The sequence below is a fragment of the Leptonychotes weddellii genome, chromosome 12 (assembly GCF_054177405.1).
Source record: "Leptonychotes weddellii isolate Sample4059 chromosome 12, ASM5417740v2, whole genome shotgun sequence".
NCBI classification, from domain to species: Eukaryota; Metazoa; Chordata; class Mammalia; order Carnivora; family Phocidae; genus Leptonychotes; species Leptonychotes weddellii.
Window position 1 is genome coordinate 48,372,724 of NC_138380.1, and position 21,907 is coordinate 48,394,630.

The window sequence follows — 21,907 nt, forward strand, 5'->3', positions numbered from 1 at the left end:
GATTGTGTAAAGAAAAGCAGAAGTGCTGGAAAACAAGATCTCATTACTGCGGCCGAGGACTCCTGTAACCCCCACCTCAACACAGTCAACTTGCCCTTTGCCCAAATGACACAACTACTACTCTTACTGCTACCTGTATGATTTATTACAGTTTAAGCTAAGATGGACTTTTTTTTAGCCTCTCTGTGAACTCAGGGTAATAATGCACAGTGACATTTGCTTGTCTGTTCCCTTTAGCCATGTGAAACTTGTCGTATATTAGACTATAATCAAAAGAATCATCCAAGAGACTATGAGGAAACGGTTATTTCAAGCCCTGACTTCAGTTTCTAAGGAAGCCGTTAGGTCTGAAGTATCTAGTGACTCAATCCCTGGAGGCAAAGCCTTATCTATGAAGAAAAGGTCACGAGGCTATCTTTGATGACCCAAGCTGACATCTAGAGAGGAGATACGTGGCTCTAACAGGAATTTATGGCTTTATTGCAGTGAATAAACAAGGTTGAGTTTTAGATGCATATTTCAAATGGCATGGATATTCTCCTCTGAGTAATTACTGAAGGCAGGTCCGTAGAGGACGCATGCTCCAATATGAAGGCGTTCTGTTCCACACACAATCTGATCTTATATATTATAAGGCTTTCCAACTGCCCACACAGGAAACTATGCTTCCTTTCCATAATCAATAGAAATTTTTAGAACTCTTAGGGACATATTAAATATTCCAATCACTCTTCCGATATTGAGAGCATTCCATGCACTAATACCTAATGAAAAGAAATCAGCAGTAGTCCTTCAATTAAGACTTCACGTATCTTCTTCTTAGACTTTCTGCCTATTGTTTCTAGCCAAGGGGAAATGAGGAGACCCAAGCAGCCCTGAACTTGGCAGACACCCTGAAGAGCCAGTCCCTTTCTTTCTTTCTCTCCACCACCTCTTCTTTTTCCCTATGGCTGAGAGGCTGCCCCCAAGAATGCTGCTCTGTTTTTACATTCTGAGCTCTGTTCTTTGGGAAGGGAACACTAAGTGTGGCACCATTTTTTTCCTTGCCAAGGGCTGGCCCACCAGTATGACCATTCAATTTAGTCAACGCTATCATTTCCTGGGGCAAAGTCAAGGGGTCCAGTTTGGGACATTATTCAAAGGGACATTAATGCTCTGGGACATAGATCTCTTGCACTCAATGTCTTCTAGCTCAACAGGACTCCTAGGCAAGTCTTCACTAGGAAAAAGAGTATGATTTCAGTGAGATGGAAGTGGAGAGATCGGCAGAGAGAAGAAAAAGGAAAGAGAAAGAAGGCAGAGAGTCAAAGAGTAAGGTAACATGTACACAAAAACAGTAAAAATAAAAACTTTTTTTTGGAAAGAAAAGGGAAAGATGCACAAATACAGATATACTCTTTGGGTGCTTCCCAACAACTATTCTTTGCATCATTAGATTCTGGAAACTGTCCTGGAAACCTCCTCACTCTGGTTCCTCTTTCCCAATCGTGGTCCATCTACCCACTATTCAGCACACGTGAGTGGTTCACCAAGAGACATTCCTGATTTCAAAATGAAGGGCGCAAGGGGCAGGAGGTGCTTTGGCTGACAGAATGCGTGGAGGACGTGGCCAGACAGGCCTTCAGAGTGAAAGGCGCCACCGTGTGCTCCCCCAACCAGGTTGTAGCTTATTTCTAGCCTGGGCACAGATAGGCCACGCGGCATGCTTGGGGAGAAAACCGGCCCAATCTCTTGAAAAGCAAAGGACTATGACCTAATGACAATCCTCTGAAGAAGCCCGCTGCAATTCCTGGCCTTGAAGGGACCACCAGGGAGAGTTGTTCCCTTTCCAACCCTAGAGCCCAGATGGCTCAGAGCAAGCTGAGCAAGTCTCCAAAGTCTCCATATTTTCTTATTCTCATCTTTTTCTCCCTTGGTCATAGAGGCAGCATGGGGCTATGGACAACAGCTTTAGAATCATACAACCCTGGGTTCACACTCCAACCTCACAGTTTCCGTGGCCTTTAACGCTCTAAGTTTCACCTATAAAATTATAGTAGCAACACCGACTTCATAAAAATGGTTAGTTTTTACCAATGAAATGAGATGACAGATGTAGAGACCCACACATGGTTAACATCGGGAGTGTGTGAATTCTCTCCCGACTTACTCCTGGAGGTTAACAGTACTGTCCTTCGAGGCAGCAGGGGCCTTATGACTGAGGATGAAGACTACCCTGGACACTCTGTTCAAAGAGAGATTATGGCCAAAAGGAGATGAGATGCCAAGGTGGGAGGAAACGGCTACACTTTGGGACCTCACACAGAGCAAACCGTGTCGTGTCATCAGACTAGAAATAATGCGCTCACTGGGGGGTTGAGAATCTGAGACCAAAAGGGATCCTACTTCCATTACTGTGTGACAAAATTCCTAACAATAAATGCAGGGCACCAAAGCAGGGGGATAGAAGATGGGAGTGAGCTGTGCACTGAGTCAGGCCAACAAGTGAAGGGTTCTCTCCAAACCAGCATGAGAGAGTAATTGGCCAATCCCTTTCTGGATTTACAAAAGCATGAACAGTGCTGTTTTGGTGTCATTCAAGTGTACATTTTAGGATTGAGCATCTTATATGAATGGGCTGAAATGCTGCTTTCCAAGTAACTACATATTTTTTAATTTTAAGAGCATACATTTTACTCAGTAATAACACATCCTGATCATACCTGAGAGGCTGTGGTCTTTAGCTTTTGGATGCCATTCACCAAGTGCTCTTTCTTCTCAGATACCTCTTTTCGTTTCTTCTTCAACAGATTCTTAAACAGTGATATTTGTTCTAGAAAACTCTTCGGGGTGGTATAGTTGTATCTTCTCTCATTCTGGTAATACCTGGTACTCATTTCATTCACGCTAGTGTGAACATGGGCCATGAAGAGGCTAATAGAATCTTTGTCCAGTGGCTGAAAATATAAACACTGTAATTCATATGCAATTCTCTCAAGTTAAAACAAAAATGTAATTTAAGAAAAGAACAATCAGCAAAATTATGCAGTATTTTTTTTGTCTAAAAGCCAGAACAAATTACAGGAGGATCTGGGAAGACTTATTAGTCTTTAAGAGATAGCCACAGGATTAGAGAGGTAACAATAAAAAGCATTCAGCTTTGCCAAGTAGAGCAAAGGATTCTTATGCGCTCCACATACCAAACCCACAAGTCAACATATAACACAAACACGGCTTTTCACAACTTGATTTTTACCTATCACGTGTGTGAAAGAAAAAAATGGAGAAACTGAGACACAGTACTCTGACAAGTATTTCTGGTGTTGCTTTCAAACTAAACTATAGCAGTCTCTCTCTCTCACCGACACACTCTCTCTCTCTCTCTCTCTCTCTCTCACACACACACACACACACACACACACACACACACAGCTGAAACTGAGAAATACAGTTTTATAAGAACCCAGGTGGAAACAAACAGGATGGTAAGGTATAAAAGTCACTGCTTCCGGGAGAAAAATGCCATTTCTAATTCTCATTTGGAAAAAAAACAACAAACAAAACAGAAAACAAACCAAAAAATCGAGTAACTTCCCTTAGAAGGTTTACTAGAGAACCCCCCACTACACCATTCTTTCTGTTTTGTCCTCTATGACTTCTGAAGTAGTTAACTTTTTAATTTGTGGAGTCATATCTCCCTCATTTTAATGATTATTTATTGCATTCTGTACAAGATGAACCAGGTTCAATTAATCAAGGGAAGCCTAAAAATCAATTAATATGAATTAAATGAGCTACACCAACTCTTAGGAAAGTCACACATAATTTACCAAAGTGTTGTCAATAACGCTCAGACATCTTTGGGAAAATTGCACACAAGTGGCTGGTGATGCAGTTGAACGTTTCCAACCTGCACCATTAATATTACAACCAGGATGTGAAAAGAGACAGGCCAATTCTTGTTGGTGAAAAACAACTGCTCCCGAGCAACTAGGTCTAAACACTTAGCTTTCCAACCTCATGGAAAATCCGTGAATGGGTTTCAAATGTGCATGTATAGGATTGTCCTGCATATCAAAAACCCACCTCGCTAGTAACTGAAATAATGTTTTTAAAGCCAGAGTTAAATATAGAATGATGCAAAGCCTGAATAGTCTTTATTCTCTAGATCTGAGACATATGTGTATGTTACCCAATAGTGGACTCAGAGTCTACACTTCCAAGGAAGTTCTAAACTCCATAAAAATGAGATCCCCTGAGGGATTTTTAAAAGAGCTTCACTGCAATATAAACAGGGATAGAAATTCATTCCTGTCCTATCTTGTTTTAATGAACCAAAAGCGAGCACATGTCCTTCCACAACATAAATACTTCCCCGGCCAAGAACGACCTCCTCGCGTGGGGCGGAGGTCGGTGGGAGGAGGACCTGGCCTCTGCCCAACCATGATCCTTATGAGGAGGTTCCTAGGCTGCCCTGAAAAGCTCTCTCCAACAACGGTTTCATTTGTAAATCTGGGATGGAAGAAGTGGCTTCCGGGAGAGCTGGAAGTGGCCCGAGACAACTTGTCTCAATGGGGCAAAATCACTATTGTTATCGGGCTTAACAAAATGGCACAGCATGGGAGACTTGCAGGGCCAGGGAGCAGCTGGTTGTAATTCACACTGTTTTTCAGAAAACTCTAATCGTTCCAGAACAGACCTCTTTGATGACTGGTCTTCCCTGCATTCTCAATTTGTCACTTTCTCTTATGATAAGGTCAGTAGTGACAGCGCTTCTTGACATTAACAGCTGTGGCTTTTAAAAGGGTCATTGTAGAACTACTAATTGCAGTAATTTCATTAGCATAAATTATTTATTCTGCCATTCATTTACCTCCAGTTTTCTTTTTTTGGGGGGGGGTGTGCGGGGAGGATATGGCTGCTGGTGCTGCTGTAGAGAACGAAAGGCAAGGCTGTATTTTTCGTTTTTAGAGATGCAAGCGGAGAGCACCGTTCCTGCTACATCTGGCCCCGTAATGACAACCAGGGGATCCGATTCTGTTGTCATTTAGCGGCCAATCGTGGTGAAAGCAAAAATATAAACAAGCAAAGTGCCAGTATCACACGGTTATAAATCCAAGATTTCTCCACTACGATGCCCCGGAAAACACTGCTGTAGCCAAGGCAGCATCAGATATACCCGGGAACGGCTTTTTGTCCTCCCAGTTAGGAAGAGGTTTCATTTTCACTCTCTCGCTGGGCTCACTGTAAATGCAAAGACAAATCGGCTATTTGGGGTGACGGTTCTCAAGCGGTGGCAGTCGCTGCCATAGCAAGTCCCCCAGCCACCTGACGGTTGCAGCAAGTGCCCAGGATGGCCCCGTTGTTGAAAAGGACGGACAGCACAATTCAAATGAAAACCAATACCGGAGGCCAACACCAAATCAAATATCCTGGGTTATACAAGATTTCACACCTGCCCTCGACCAGCTGGTCTCAGGATTATACTGGTCTGTACTTTTACATTTGGACTTTCAAGAGCACTGTCTTCAAGGAGAGGGAGAAGGAGGGACAACAACAGAGAATGGAGACGAAAGGAATACTATGTCTTAAGTTTAACTTGGGATCGTGTTGTAACGTGTGATGTCCTACACCTAACAGTCCGCCTTGAAAGTTGGTCTCAGAAATTATTTCTGTTTATTTTTTACAGTTTTTTTTGAAGCACTGGTGATATAGAAAAAACTGCCCGTATTTAATATCTGTTCTTTTATAGTAATCCCAAATTGCTGGGTTTCAAAATCTATTATTTGTACTTTTTAGCTCCTTTGGGGGTGCTCAGTAATAGAGACTAATTAGATACTGTGTTTGTAAAATTGGCTTATTAAATAAAGAAAATGTAATGATACACGAAATGAGCACGCTGCATTTGAGCACTTCTAAGTTCCTCAGAGTGCGGACTCCCTCTGAGGAAACGTGATCCTGGAGGCCGCCAGGGAGGCTGGGTTTGAATCCGGGGACGCGGGGTAGACTCCTGGTTCTGTATAGTCGGGCAAATGATTTAGTCTGTCTCTTCTTTTCCTTGTCGTCCTTTTTCAGAACAGTCAAACTCCTCTGCACGGGTCCTGAGCAGGATTTAAGACTGTGGGTTCTGGCGTCAAAGGGCTGAGGGGCCCTTACCTGCTGAGTGATCTTGTGCCTGGCCCCCATCCCCTCACCTGGAAGCCCAGGGATCCCTCCTTAGAAGGTCCGTGAGCAGAGGCGGTGGGCACCGCTGCCATCAGCGATGGGAACAGCACACCAGTGTTGGTCCCAGGAAGAGGACTTCTGTCGCACACAGCAGCACGGGAGTTAGAATGCAGCGCCCGGCAGGTTCCTGAATCACATACTGGTGTCTTGTTCTTGCCTTTTCTGTTTGTGTGTTTTTACTTGGTCTGGTGAATGCATTTTGTTAGTTTGCTTGAGTTTTTAAATTTTTGTCTCTAATTTTAGAGGCTAATTTCCAAGGCCAAAAGGCAAGATCCAATCCAGCATAAGCCAGCTGTCTTCAAGAAGAGTTTCCAGTCGCTGAAAAGGTAGCCTCACTGGTTCTCTGACACAACGTTCGAACAAAGAAGCAACAGAGGACAGTGGGGGCGAGGAGGTGAAACGCAACCCAGCTACGCCTCCCAGAGCCAGCAGGACAAGGCAGATGTGGTAGCTGGTGCTGGTGAGGCCAGGAAAGTCACAAAGCTAAGATTTGGAGGGACCGATGCCTCCATTTGATTGACTTCGACTTTGGGCTTAACAGCAAGTCCAGGTTTACGGGCAGCCATAATCAGTGGACCCTACTTTCAAGGTAGGGGGGATTCCTGAAGTTTATCTAACTGCAAAAACCCTGGAAAGCGGCATTCTACCGCTTCTTGCAATTCTGCTCTTAATTTGATTCCTATGCACAGAGAAAGAAATGCATGATGAACGGTGTATTAGTGCGCATGCACAGGAGAGGTGGGCTGAAGAAGAGGGAAGGATGTTAACAACCACACGGGCCTTTCCTCATCTGTCTGAATATAGGCTTAAGCCAGTTAGAGATGTAGGCCGATTCAGGATAAATGTGATTGCATTTGCTTCTGCTTTGATCTCTTAAAATGACTTCAGTACTCCTCAGGTCCAGGAGATTTTCCTCAAATTCACAGAATTTCTACTGCACAAGGCTTTCTACTTCTAAAATTCATACTGAACAATCCTCATTTGTATTTCAAAGAAAAAACTGCGCTAAAAGTCAGTAAGAAAAACACTGCTAACATACTTATCACTGACAAAGTGTTGTTTACTGTTCTTCATGCTGTCCCTACCATTTTAAAAAGGAACCTAGGGAAGCACTGAAGAGATCGGTCTTTATGTACAGCAGTAAAGTAACTTTCCTCTTTGAGGGGACGCTTTTCGCGATCGGACTGGCAAGTGCTTGTAAAATATGCCATTCATTTGTTACCAGACCTTGCAACAAGTTCTGGATTAGAGAGGTGGAAGTATGTAGAAATTAATGAATTTCACTGAAAAAGCTGATGATATTGAACTTATGGCATTATTCAGTTGTATCGCATCCAAAGGAGGGAGAACTTTAACTTGTCAGGTGGCCAATATGCTCAGAAAGGACGGGTCCTCTACCTTGCTCGGATCTCAATGAGAACAGAGACTCCTCCCAATGCAAATCTCACTCCTCAGTCAGAGTGCTCACCTTTTCATTTCCAGGCAGTAATTTCTGCTTTCCTCAAGCCCAGCTCTCCAGTATGTCTATTACTCACTTTGAGTCAAAAACCAACAACACTACTTATCTTTTAACACCTGTTTCTCCTGCATTTTCCCCTGCGTGTTCCTATCTGGGACCCATGCACCTCTCGTTCCAATTTTAGTATATGTGCTGCCGAAGCGAGCACCCCACACACCTCTCGGAAAGGGCTCCTCCCAGTTACCTCCTCACAGCGTGTGCAACCCCGCTCCCGGGGATGCCCAGGGTGCCTTTCCTTCTCTCCCTCCCCACACCACATGCCCCCATCTGCACTTCCAAACCTGAGGAGTGAGAAGTGTATGTTGACACAAAGCCTTCATATTAATACCTGGTGATACTTAAGGGTCAAACTATTTCAGTCATCTGCCAGCTCTCATTTAGTTCAATACCAGGTAGCAGAAAAGTAGCACAAACCTTCCCTTAGACACAGGCAGCGCACACCCCTGGGTGCTAAGCACGTCCTGCTAGAAGAGTCTATGCCAACACACACAAAACCGCTTGCCTTTCATGAATCCTTTCTCGGTGGCTAACGGGGGTCACCTTGGACCTTACACTCAGCAAATAAGGTCAATAACTAAGAAGTGCCTAAATTATTCAGATACCGTTCAGTCTTAATGATGAAAATTCAAACTAAGAAAATGATCGAATTAGTGCCCATTCAAAAAATTTAAAAGCTATTTTTGACCTCTGCAGAAAAGGCACCATGTATTTTTAGAAGAAGATAGACACGTTGCCCTCTTTATGATAATTACTGCTCCTAAGCAACAAATTGGGAAGGCGGGAAAGTTAAATAAGCACACTGCACTGAAACGAAATCATCTGGCTGAGCTCTTTGCAGGCATCATTCAGCTCAGCAGAAATGGTTCAGCACTTTTAAAATTCCTATTTGACAATCAGCATCCTATAGGAGGCGTCACGACACCACAAGATAGAGCTTAGCACCTGCCAGGAGGCCTCTGGCCTGAAAATGATGCAAGTCCGGCCTCATCCAGCAGATGTCAATGGTCACTGGCGTATCAAAGCTCCTTCACTTTTTGAAGTGGCACCTAACTTTGCAGGACCAAGTCTGCATCAAAGAAGTAAAGGCAAGAAACTTAAAAAAGCACTGAGCCAAGCACTAAGTCAAAGCATGCTACTCGCTTTGGGTTCCTCCCATTTGAGAAATTGATATTAATATATGAAGTGCACTGGTCTTTAGCAAACCCGTGTGATCACATGAATGGTATAAAACAGAATTATGAAAGATACATACTGATTCTCTAATCAATTGGTATTTTGAACCCTTTTTATAATGATTAGGAGACAAAACAAGGCCCTATATATAATTCCAATAATGCAGTGATCCTAGCAAGAGCTTGCGAAATGTGCGGGCTTAATAACTGTCACTATTATTTGTCATATTTAATGTGTTTTCAGATTTTATTTTATTTTATTTTTTAAGATTTTATTTATTTATTTATTTGACAGAGACAGACAAAGCAAGAGAGGGAACACAAGCAGGGGGAGTGGGAGAGGGAGAAGCAGGCTTCCCGCTGAGCAGGTAGCCCGATGTGGGGCTTGATCCCAGGACCCTGGGATCATGGCCTGAGCCAAAGGCAGACGCTCAACGACTGAGCTACCCAGGCGCCCCTGTTTTCAGATTTTAAAGTATAAAATATTTCTGGCAGACTTTACTTAATGCTAGTGTTAGTCTCCATTAAAATGCTGCTCCTTGAGCTCTTCAGAAAAACACAGTGAATGGTGAAAGCTGGGGCTCAGACAGAAATTAACCACTTCTGGGAGTATCTCCTATTCCACTTACCTATCATGAGAACAAATTTACATAGATTTCCCCAAAGGTAAGAAGCGCTATGCAGTGCCTCCTGACCAGTGGAAAAAAGTGAAAATCACTTAAAAAAAAAATCCAACTATACATTCCTATTATTCACTCTTTAGCCAGAAAGCCAGTTGTCACTGTTTCCAAGGTCCAGGTAAGTGCATCCAACGTTGAGTACAGAGACAGGCAAAAGAAAAACTTTCTGGATGTGGAAAAAACATCCAGGAACAGAAGGAATAATTTTTTTTTTCATTTCTTTAAAAGATTTTATTTATTTATTTGACAGAGAGAGAAAGAGAGCACAAGCAGGGGGAGCGGGAGAAGGAGAGGGAGAAGCAGGCTCCCTGCCTAAATCCTAATATTTAAAATGTTCAACAGTACATAAGCTGACTGATCATGTATTCATTATATGTGAGAGTCTAGTTACAAACTGAATAACTGACGCAGGGCTCGATCTCAGGACCCTCAACTGACTGAGCTACCCAGGTGTCTTTTTTCTTTTTCATTTCTTTACAGAAATGTTTTTAAGTGTGTGAGAAAAGGAGAGAGGAAAGTAAGCATCTAAGTAGATTAATGGGCATTTCAGAAGACAATAAACCACATTATAATAAAGCTACCCATAAAAATAATAAGCAATAAAGCTAGTTGCATACAAATCATACAAATAATTAGGTAAGTATGCAAATATGCCCAGATTTCTAACCATCTGGCCACCAAGAGATAGAATAGTCAACAAAACGTGAAAGGATTCTTGGGAGAAGTGATAGTTAGGCTCTTGGGATGAAGGGAGGCCAGAGGGGGTTGTCTCTGCATGCAGACACTTTCAAGTGGAAGCAGACATCATTCCTTACACAGCCCCGACTCTATTTTTGGCTCTGAGAATCACTTTTAATGTCTAGCCTTATCGCTCAGCGGACTCAGAAGACAAACCTCCCTGGGCAATGTTCACAACTACCACATTTCCAAGCTATTTAGTCATGAAGGTGTAAGATACCAATAAAGCTTCATTTCTAGGAAGCCTAAATGATGCCTTCGTTTCCATTCCTTTTTCCCCTCTAAGTGGGGAAGTGTACTGGAAGTGCTTTTTTTTAAACTTTATGCAAACATTTTAAAATGTAATTGGATCTGCAAATTTCATTACAGTCAAATGACAAACCTAATTTATAAAACATAAACCCATACAACAAAGATGCAGATACATTATTTGACTTAGTGACTGCTAAATTCATGGGGCTGATTTTTCACCCATCCATACTGTAATGAGAAAAATCACAATTAACTGCTTTACTTTGTTAAGATCAAGAATTGCATGACTATGAATGGCTACTTTTTTGTTTGTGGACTTAAAGGATTCATATTCAGCAAATCCTATCATGACTCAAGGAAGTCATGATCCTGGCTTTCTGGTGAGTCAGGCCACGTAACACGCTTGTATGCGGTGTGTGCTCATGTGTGCAGACATCTCAACCTAGCACAAAGAGGTCAACTACCATATTCCATAGAATGTAAACAAACAAAGATGATCTTATCTCTAATAAAAGGGATAACTTTTCTATAGGAGATGTATCTTGGAAGTTACTTCTTTACTGAGGACTTTTGGTCAGAGTGAGTGAGTACGCCTGTGTGTGTATGTGTGCCTGTGTGTGTGTGTGTGTGTGTGTGAGTGTGTGGGAGACAGAAAGACAGAGAGATTCAGAGGCTGACACAGCATACCTCAATTCCCTTGGTTTCCTCAATGAACCTCCTGCTGACTGAGACCAGAGCCTCCTGCGGCCACGCATGAAACCAGTCAATAGCCGTGCAGTTAACTATGGCTGGGAACTTCCGAGCTCTCCCTCTCAACGTGTGACCAACGGGAGAGAAACACAGAATGATCTGTGGAGACATGGGGGCAGGGCAGAAAGGGGAGGGTGATGAGTGAGCCAAGAATTACATTGCAATCCTAGACAATGAAAGCAAGGAGCGCAGCCAAGCAAGACATGAAACTATCCTAAAGCACTATGGAGGAGAAAGCAACATTAACCTCCTTGCTGACCAAAGGATAAACTTCCCAGGTGGCTGCCCCATGGAACATTCAGAAACACAGCTGTGTACTTTCCTTCAAATTGGTCCCTCTCCTTTTAAACATTTTTGATGATTATCATTAATAATGAGAAGTGTATTCTTTTCTATTATACAAGTAACAGTGTAGCCATAGAAAATAAATATCCAAACCAAATCACCATGATAAAATAACACCAGTACTTTCATCTTCTGTCGTCTTCCATTCTGTAATTCGTCAGGTCCAGTAAAACTTTGTAAATCACTTAAAAACAATTTGTATCATATCGAATGTTTACTTTGTTTTCATTTAAAATAAACCCACTTGCATTCTTCACCTTTTTAAAGTTGAAAAAACTGAATAAAAAATTCAGTTTATACATGCTCCTGGTGAGAAAATTTTAGGTTTCTGGTTCAAACCCGAAGATCTGTGTATTTGATGATTTAAGAGTTAATTTATATCTGATTATGTTTCCATGCTCTCTGTAGTGACACAGGGATTCGACCTGGAAGGAGCACCTGAGCTTGGCTGTGGCGGGGTCCACAAGCTGAGTGAGGGGAGACGAAGGAGGCTGGCTCTGAGTGTCCCTTCTGGGCATCTCTGAGTGTCACATGGCTCTCAGATTAGAGGCCCTATGTGAAGTGCCAGCACAAAGGAGGTGTTCAGGAAGCATTCCTTTCATGCTCTCCCTTCTCTCCTAGGTTCCTGTGGATTTGAGGGCACTGGGGGTAATATGATGCCCTCTGGGTTAAGGTCTGGGAATGCCACCCATCCTGGTTTCCTCTTCTCTAGGAATGGCATGGACTTGAGAGAAAACAAAGCCTGGAACTCTCTCACCTCAGTCTCTAACCCTTTGAGATCAGGCAACCAATGAAATCATTTTTCAAAAGTATGCTATTTTTTCTTAGAACATTTAAAAAAAATTCACATCCTAAAAATCTCCAGCATATAGGAAGCCATATAATATCTTATTTAACATGTGTGTTCACTATGTTTATTTTACATACTATGGCTCTTGAAAAACTTGATAAATTCTAATATTTAAAATGTTCAACAGTACATAAGCTGACTGATCATGTATTCATTATATGTGAGAGTCTAGTTACAAACTGAATAACTGCTCTAAGAGTGCATGTACTGGGTTAACGAACTTCAGTTAGAATGCAGAATTTTCACTTCCATCACAGTTCTTAGGTTTCTCCCACCAGCCTTCCTTTCTCTCCCCATACCTGAATATTTCTTTCTGTCCTAGAAGTTCGGTTTCCACACCCAGTTTCTCTCCCATTCCTGGCAAATTTAGAAGCTTCATTTATAAATGATTGTAGCCAAGGCAAAGGAGGGAAAAAAGGATCCTTTTGAGATCTTAAATATTTCCATCATTTCTACACTTACTGCATTTCCCTTTTTGGCACTGGCACATTACCAGGTCTGTGGAAAATGTTAGAAAACAAAGTACCAGAACCATGTGTGTTTAAGCCTCAAGGAAAAATACTTTGAGTTAATATAATGATATAAATTCATTATTTATTGAAAGATAATACAGATTTCTCATGGAAATAATTATTTTTCTTTTCTACAATTTTACAGCTGAAGACATCGTTCCCTAGGTTATTTATTACGGCTTAAATAAGGGTCCTCGTAATGCCAGCTACATTTTACACGGAGGGCGGTTGGTAGGCCATCAGTGATTCTCGAAGGATTATTAGGTGCTGGTTAGAAAAGCAAATTCTTGGACCCAATCTAGACCTAAGGAATCAGAAACTCTGGATGGGGCTTGGCAATCAGTTTTCAACAAGCCCTCCAGGTGACTCAGACACCCGCCGCTATAACCGTCTAGTTTAAAATTTTCTATGGGAATATTTAAATTGAACACTTAACATTTTCAATGCTTCTGCAGTTGGTGAAATACTCATAGAATGTAAGTCTCCTTCTATATAGAAAGTGAAAAAAATTGCTAACCAAAGGATAAACTTCCCAGGTGGCTGCCTCATGGAACATTCAGAAACACAGCTGTGTTTTTAAATAAATTAGATAATCATGAATAACCTAAATTCGATCATCTAAAACAGACCTTGGGAACTAATTTACAGAAAGATGCTTGGTTATTAGTACCTCCTAAGAAGGGAAAGGCCGGTATCACACCAAACTTGAGTTTATTGACCCAATGCGTTAATAATTTCTAGTTTTGCTAGAAGTCTAGCACAGAATTTCTCCTGCCATCCAGCTTTCCTTGATAGTAGTCCTATGTGAGATTTTTCTGAGAGCCCATGCTAATGTCTGGAAATGGGTGGTTGTTCTTTTCTAACATGGTCCCCACATTTTTTGATTACGAGCATGGAATGGAATGTCAACTCTGCCAGCGGTTCCTAGACGATGTGAGAGCAGGCACGTTTCTTAATTGTCCCGCACTGTCCTCATCCCCAAAAAGGAGAGATCACAGTCACCTCCCAGGGTCACCAGGAACAAATACGTATGCAAGTCCTCACAGTTGCCAAAGCATGAATTGTGCTCCATCAACTCCATGCTGTGTTACTTAAAAAAAAAAGTTTCAACAACTTTACAGGTAAATAAACTCGAGTTGTTGCCTCGAAGAACATTACTATGGGGAAAAGTCATCCTGGATAATTTCCCTATTTATTTCCCTTAATTTTAGGAGATTAAAATAGCAGAGGATTTTTAAGTAATAAAAACACAAATGATTTTAAAAAGGGTGTTAGGTTATCTATCATTTACTTTTTTTAGGTTTACTGAGGTATAACTGACAAAATTCTAAGATATTTAAAGTGTACAATGTGATGATTTTATACGCCTAGACAGTGTAAATGGATTCCCCCACTGAGTGAATTAACACATCCATCAACCCATATGTTTATCCTTTGTTGTCACTATTGTTGAGAACATTTAAGTTCTACTCTCCTAGTAAATTTCAATTATACAATACAGTGCTTTCAACTGTAGTCACCACATTACATGTTAGGTCCTTAGATCTTACTCATCTTGTAAGTAAAAGTTTATGCCCTTTTACCAACTGCTGCCTATTTTCCCTACCCTCTGGCAATATTCCACATGTAAGTGATACCATGTAGTATTTCTCTTTCTCTGCCTGGCTTATTTTGTTTCGTATAATGCCCTCGAGATTCATCCGTGCTGTTCCCAATGACAGGATTTCCTTCTTTTTTAAGGCTGAAAATACTCCTTTCTATTTGGGTCCAGGTGTGTGTGCGCACACGTGCATATCTCTCATCTTCTTATTCCCTTTGTCCACTGACCGACACTTAGGCTGTTTCCATACCTTGGCTATTGTGAATAATGCTGTTATGAATATAGGAGTGCAGGTACCTCTATGAGATAATGGTTTTGTTTCCTTTAGCTGTATCCTCAGAAGTGGGATTGCTGGGTCATAGGGTACTGCGACTGTCAGTGTCTTATGGAACCTCCCTATCATTCTCCAGAGTGGCTGCACCATTTGACATTCCTGCCAACACTGCACAAGGGTTCCCTTTTCTCCACATCCTCACCAGCATTTGTCATTTCGCATTTTTGATGAGAGCCATTCTAAAAGGTGTGAGGTGAAAAATAGCATCTTTCACGGAGCTAGAACAAACAATCCTAAAATTTGTATGGAACCACAAAAGACCCTGAATAGCCAAAGCAATCTAGAAAAAGCAAAGCAAAGCTGGAGGCATCACAATTCTGGACTTCAAGTTATATTACAAAGCTGTAATGATCACAACCGTATGTTACTGGTATAAAAATAGACTCACAGATCAATGGAACAGAACAGAAAATCCAGAAATGACTCCACAATGATACGGTCAACTAATCCTCAAAAAAACAGGAAAGAATATCCGATAGGAAAAGGGACGGTCTCTTTAACAAATGGTGTTGGGAAAACTGGACAGCCACATGCAGAAGAATGAAACTGGACCACTTTCTCACACCATACACAAAGGTAAGTTCAAAATGGATTAAAAACCTAAATGTGAGACCTGAAACCATAAAAATCCTACAAGAAAACACAGGCAGTAACTTTTTTGACACTGGTTGTAGAAACTTCTTTCTAGATATGTCTCCTGAGGCAAGGGGAAGAAAAGCAAAAATAAACTACCGGGATTTCATCAACATAAAAAGCTTCTGCACAGCAAAGGAAACAATCAATACAACTAAAAAAAAAAAAAAAAAAAAAGGTAAGCTATGAAATGGGAGAAGATATCTTCAAATGATATATCCAATAAAGGGTATCCAAAATATATAAAGACCTGATCAACTCAGCACCCCAAAAAACAAATAATCCAATTAAAAATGGGCAGAAAACATGAGTGGATATTTTTCCAAGGACATCCAAATGGCCAACAGACACATGAAAACTCATCATCAGGGATATACACATCAATACTAAAATGAGATACCACCTCACACCTGTCAGATGGCTAAAATCAACAACACAAGGAACAGGTGTGGGTGAGGATGTGGCGAAATGGGAACTCTCTTACACAGTTGGTGGGAATACAAACTGGTGCAGCCACTCTGGAAAACAGTATGGAGGTTCCTCAAAAAGTTAAAAATAGAACTACCCTATGACCCAGCAATCACACTACTGGGTATTTACCCAAAGGATACAAAAATACTAATTCAAAGGGGTATCTACACCCTGATCTTTATAGCAGAATTATCTACAATAGCAAATTATGGAAATAGCCCAAGTGTCCATTAACTGATGAATGGGTAAAGAAAATGTGATACACATACACACACACACACACACACACACACACACACACACACACAGGAATATTACTCAGCCATAAAAAAGAATGAAATCCTGCCATTTGCAATGACATGGATGGGGCTAGAGTGTATAATGCTAAGTGAAATAAGTCCATCAGAGAAAGACAAATACCATATGATTTCACTCCTAAGTTGAATTTAAGAAACAAACGAGCGAAGGAGAAAAAAAAAAGAGAGGCAAGGCAAGAAACAGACTCCCAACTATAGAGACGTGATGGTTACCCAAGGGGAGGTGGGTGGGGGATGGGTTAAATAGGTGATGGGGATTAAGGAGTGCACTTGTTATGATGAACACCCGGTGTTGTATGGAAGTGCTGAATCACTATATTGTACACCTGAAACTAATATTACACTGGATGTTAACTGGAATTTAAATAAAAATTTTAAAAACCAATGAGGAAAACAACAAAAGCTGTGAGGTGTTATCTCACTGTAGTTTTGATTTGCATCTCCTGATTATGAGTGATGTTGAATACCTTTTCTTGTACATGTTGGCCATTTGTGTATCTTCTTTGAAAAAAGGAGTGTTCAGGTCCTTTGCCCATTTTTCAGTTGGGTTCTGAGTTTGTTGAGATTGTTGTCTGAGGTATATTCTCAGATTGCTGAGTTTTCATTATAAATGAATGTTCTATTTTCTCAAATGCTTTTTTTACATCTATTGAGATATGATTTTTAAAAATTTTTTTGATATGTTAATCACCATACATTACCTCATTAGTTTTTGATGTAGTGTTCCATGATTCATTGTTTGTGCATAACACCCAGTGCTCCATGCAGAACGTGCCCTCTTTAATACCCATCACCAAGCTAACCCATCCCCCACCCCCTCCCCTCTAGAACCCTCAGTTTGTTTTTCAGAGTCCATCATCTCTCATGGTTCGTCTCCCCCATCATATGATTTTTATCCTTTGTTTTGTTAATATGGTGTGTCATGTGGATTGATTTGTGGATGTTGAACCATCCCTGCATCCCAGGAATAAATCCCACTTCATCAAGGGGTAGGGCTGCTTTAATGTACTATTAAATTCAGTTTGCTCCTAGTTTGTTGAGGATTTTCGTATCTTTCTATCAGGGATACAGGCCTCTAAGTTCTTTTCTGGTGACATCCTTGTCTGCTTTCGTATCAGGGTAATGCTGGCCTTGTAAAATAAGTGTTTCCACCTCTTCAATTGTTTGGAGGAATTTGAGGAGGATTAGAATTCATTCTAATATAAGTATTTGATAGAATTCACCAGTGAGAGCTATCTGGTCCTGTATAACCTACCTCTGAAGTAACTTCACTCTCGTATGATCTGCATGGAAATACTCATTTTCTATCTTAGGGGCCATTGGTTCATATCTGAAGTACTTCCAGAGAGACTACAGAGGCCAGGGATGCTTACCCAGCATTTCCCATTTCTAACAGAAACCCACACTGCAAAGTCGGCTACCTGTGCTCTTCGCTAACTTCTTTCATCAACATAAATGGTTGATTAGTTAGCATCATGCACACTGGATCTGATTTTTTACTGATGAAAGGAAGAATGTTCAAGGTATCTGAGGAAAATGGAAATATTAGACTTCTACCTCCACTGCTGTAGGAACCAAAGAGGAAAGTCTAGATATCAAAGTATCCCAACAATTACACCCTTTGGCTTTTTAGACTTTGATTTTGACCAGTCCTGTGGTAAATAGCTTCCAGAAAAATTGTTCTTACGTGATTCCAGTGAGAAGAGCAGCTGAATCCTACCACGAGAATACTACTACAACTGCCCCAGAGGGTCCTTCCAGTAAGAGCTCTTCCGTTTCCTAAAAGAACAGAGCTAAGACCGCAGTACGCTTACAGAGCTGGTTTTGGAAACTTTAAGACCCACAAACTCTGTGTGTACCCGAGTTTAGTTTGAGACTTCCTCTCCTTGAAACACACCTGAGTTGGGATACTGGGGGACAAGAGCTCCCTCACCCCGGAACAGGTTCCATCTACCTGTAAGGACTGAATGTCACTGAAATATACACCTCCTCCCAAACAGTCCCTGACAACTGCAAATGACCAAATTGGCTTCAGTTAGTTCCCAGCAGCAGACTGAAAGAAAAGTCTGCTAAGAAAATAAAGTTAAAAATGCCTCAGACAGCTGTGCTCTTTTCTTTCTTTTTTTTTTTTTTAGATTTTTTATTTATTTATTTGACAGAGAGAGACACAGTGAGAGAGGGAACACAAGCAGGGGGAGTGGGAGAGGGAGAAGCAGGCTTCCCGCTGAGCAGGGAGCCCGATGGGGGGCTCGATCCCAGGACCCTGGGACCATGATCTGAGCCGAAGGCAGACGCTTAACGACTGAGCCACCCAGGCGCCCCCAGCTGTGCTCTTTTCTAAAAGCAAATTCTCACAAGTAAGAAGCAAACCCTGAAATCACCATCTATGTACTTCCTACAGCTCTAACTTCTTCTGGACGTCAGAATCTTGCTTTTGGAATCCATACCATAGAATTTTCTATTCCTTTTTTCCCCCCTAGCACAGGTGTTAGGACTCATTTGCAATAACCCATTTTTCATTGTGCTTTGTAATACATTTCAATTTCTTTTGGGTAAGATTCCATCATAAGTACATATTTATTTGTATATCACTAACAGGACTCAGTCCATTTCCTCTTGTAATGGAAATGTGAATTGCTACCGTCACTCTGTATTTTTTTCCAGGCGATATATTCTCAGATAGAGGTAACCCTCCCACATATTTACTTCAGAAGCTTCTATCCGTAACTTAGGTTTGCATTTATTCTCAAAAGTCTAAGTATTTTTCAAGAGTGATAAGATCTGAATCTTACTGAGAGAATCCTCTTAGGAAGTTTAGCAGACAAACTCTTCCCTTGTTTGACTGTTTTAATATCATTTTATCATTCTTATATTTTCCCTTATCAACCACCATCCAATAACCTTTCAATTTCAATTATTTTCATGAACTCCAACAGCATCTTCAACATATACACATTCAATACATTTTTATATTTCATTCTCTTTTTAGGTAACATATAATGAAATAATTCACACAATCTTTTACTTATGAATATTGGTCAGTGCCAATTTTTATAAGAGGTAATGTTTTACACTGGGGAGTTTTTGTTTGTTTTTTTTGGGGGGGGGAAGAGGCAGAGGCAGATGGAGGGAGAGAATCTTAAGCAGGCTCCATGCCCAGTGTGGACTCGATCTCACAACCCTGAGATTGTGACCTGAGCCGAAATCAAGAATTGGATGCTTAACCGACTGCGCATCCAGGCGCCCCTACATTGGGGAGTTTTCTTTCTTTTTTTAAAAAACAAAACTCCTCAATTCATAAAGAGATTGTATGCAGAATCCCAAAAGAGAGCAAGAAGCAAATCCATTCCTGGGGAGTAAAGACAGTAGGAGTTATATTCCCCACTCTGTACTCCCTGCTGTATATTCCTATCTACAGGAGGAATGTATTCCCTCATCTCAGCCGCCCGGCTTGATGCCAGGGACTCACGTGCCCGCACACTACTTTCCAGGCCAGTCTGCAGCTCCGTACACTTGTATAACAGTGTTTTGTTTTCATTTTTTCAAACAGACAATCGGTGCCTAACGATCTACTGAATAGGCCCATATTTGAACAACGTCATGCAAAGTTTTTGGCTTGTGATCTGTGCTGCTCTGCTTGTAGTGGGCATTTCTGCTGACACCAGGTGCTAACTCCACACACACATGCATTTGCAAGCACAAGCCCCATACTGTGCTGCAAACCCCGTATCCAAATGTAAGCAGAATGTGAAAAACACGAGCCATGCTTTCCAAAATGCAAAGCTTATTCAATTTCTTTTCTTTCTTTCTTTCTTTCAAGATTTTATTTATTTATTTATTTGCCAGAGAGAGAGAGAGAGCGCGCGCACAAGCAGAGGGAGAGGCAGGCAGAGGGAGAAGCAAGCTCCCCACTGAGCAGGGAGCCTGATGCGGGGCCCGATCCCAGGACCCCGGGATCATGACCCGAGCCAAAGACAGACGCTTAACACTGAGCCACCCAGGCGCCCCAAGTTTATTCAATTTAAACAGATAAATCCTTTAGTCTTTGATTAAGCCCTTTAGTTCTGGTATTAAAAATTTCTTTTATAATCTAAAATAAGGGAGATGATATCTACGAGAATAGACATCTTGGAGGTACTTCCCAATCCTTTCTCCCCCTCCGTGAAACCTTTCTTGTTCCATCTTTTGTTATCCTATATACCCCTTACCTCTCAGATACAGAGGTGTAATTGTATACTCAGTTTGTGTGATTTGGAGGTTCAGGCTTGTCTTTCCAACAATGAGGTGGGCAGGGGCCAGCTCTTGCTCACTACTCTAGGCTCAGGGACCAGCACATCACAGGTACTCAGCAAATACTTGCTGAGGCCCAGTGGAAAGATCAAGGAGTCAACAGATGGCGATGCGAAATATTCTTCAGAGCAAGATGAAATTTTGATATCTGCATCCTAATTTGTTTTGAACCAGCCCTTGGACCTCTTCTCTTTTCACAGGTCACAACTTCTTCATCTAACCCCATGGGTGGCTTTAAACTCCATCTCTAGCCCCACCCACTTCTCCAGACTCCAATGGCTATGTTCAACTGTATCCTGTTCCTCTCTCTTTGAATGTTTAATGGGCATGTTAAGTTAACTTTAGGTAGAACTTTTTATTTACCCTCATCCACCAAACAAATACAAGGCATACCTCCTCCCATGTTCCCTATTTCAATAGATGGTATGTCCCTTATCCCGTTTACTCAGGCCAAAATCCTTGAAATCATCCTTGACTCTTTTCTTTGACCCTACCTCCAAAAAACAAAAACGTTTTGCTGTTTTATGAAATTTCAAGAACAGTGAACCTCAGATACAAAATACAAGGTCACACCTTTCATCTCTCTCTGACGTTCTTCCCATTCCTCTTATGTAAATAATATCCAAAAATGCAAGGGCAGGAGTTAGCATACTATATTCAGAGAGGTGTGGTCCTGGTCAGCAAAACACTGTCAGCAGGGCAGAGCCTGACAGGGCCTGGGATCGGCCCTGGACAAGCTGTCCATGAGAGTGGGTGCTATCTTCCACCAACTCGAGGATCAGGATGAGGGGCAGGAGGGATAGAAGACAGCAGTCCTCAATGATAAAGCTGTTCTGGGTGGGCATCCACTTGAAGGAAAGGAAGCTGGGTGCTCTGCCTGTTAACCCATGAAAATCTGAGGAGATTAGACTTGACCATCATGCAAGGGTAAGGTTTTGCAACATCTGATTTTCAACGACTTTCTACTGGGCAGGTTAAGTATTTGAGCTTTTTATACAAGATCACAAACATATCATGAAAATTACTTGTGTGGGTGCTAAGTCTTGTGGTTTCTGCTACGTGCTTTTGTGTTAATCTGTTGCTTCAATGGGAGTGTTGCTCAACGTCTCCACTCAGACTCTCAGGCTCCCTAGACGAGCTGCAGTGTGAGCCAGGAGCCTGTCACCTACCCTGGCTGTTGTCAAACCCCACATGTGAATTGCTTTCTATTCTATCCAAGAAGGAAGGAGGAGGAAAAGGA

General features: G+C 41.6%; 1 protein-coding gene across 1 annotated transcript in view; it reads right to left on the reverse strand.

Moving 5' to 3' along the window:
* Nucleotides 1-21,907, reverse strand: part of DNAH11 (dynein axonemal heavy chain 11) — a 281,936-nt gene that overhangs the window by 77,997 nt on the left and 182,032 nt on the right. The window contains 2 exon segments of the mRNA XM_081800433.1: nt 2,703-2,936; nt 11,253-11,414. Of these exon segments, the coding sequence (XP_081656559.1) occupies nt 2,703-2,936; nt 11,253-11,414 (396 nt within the window).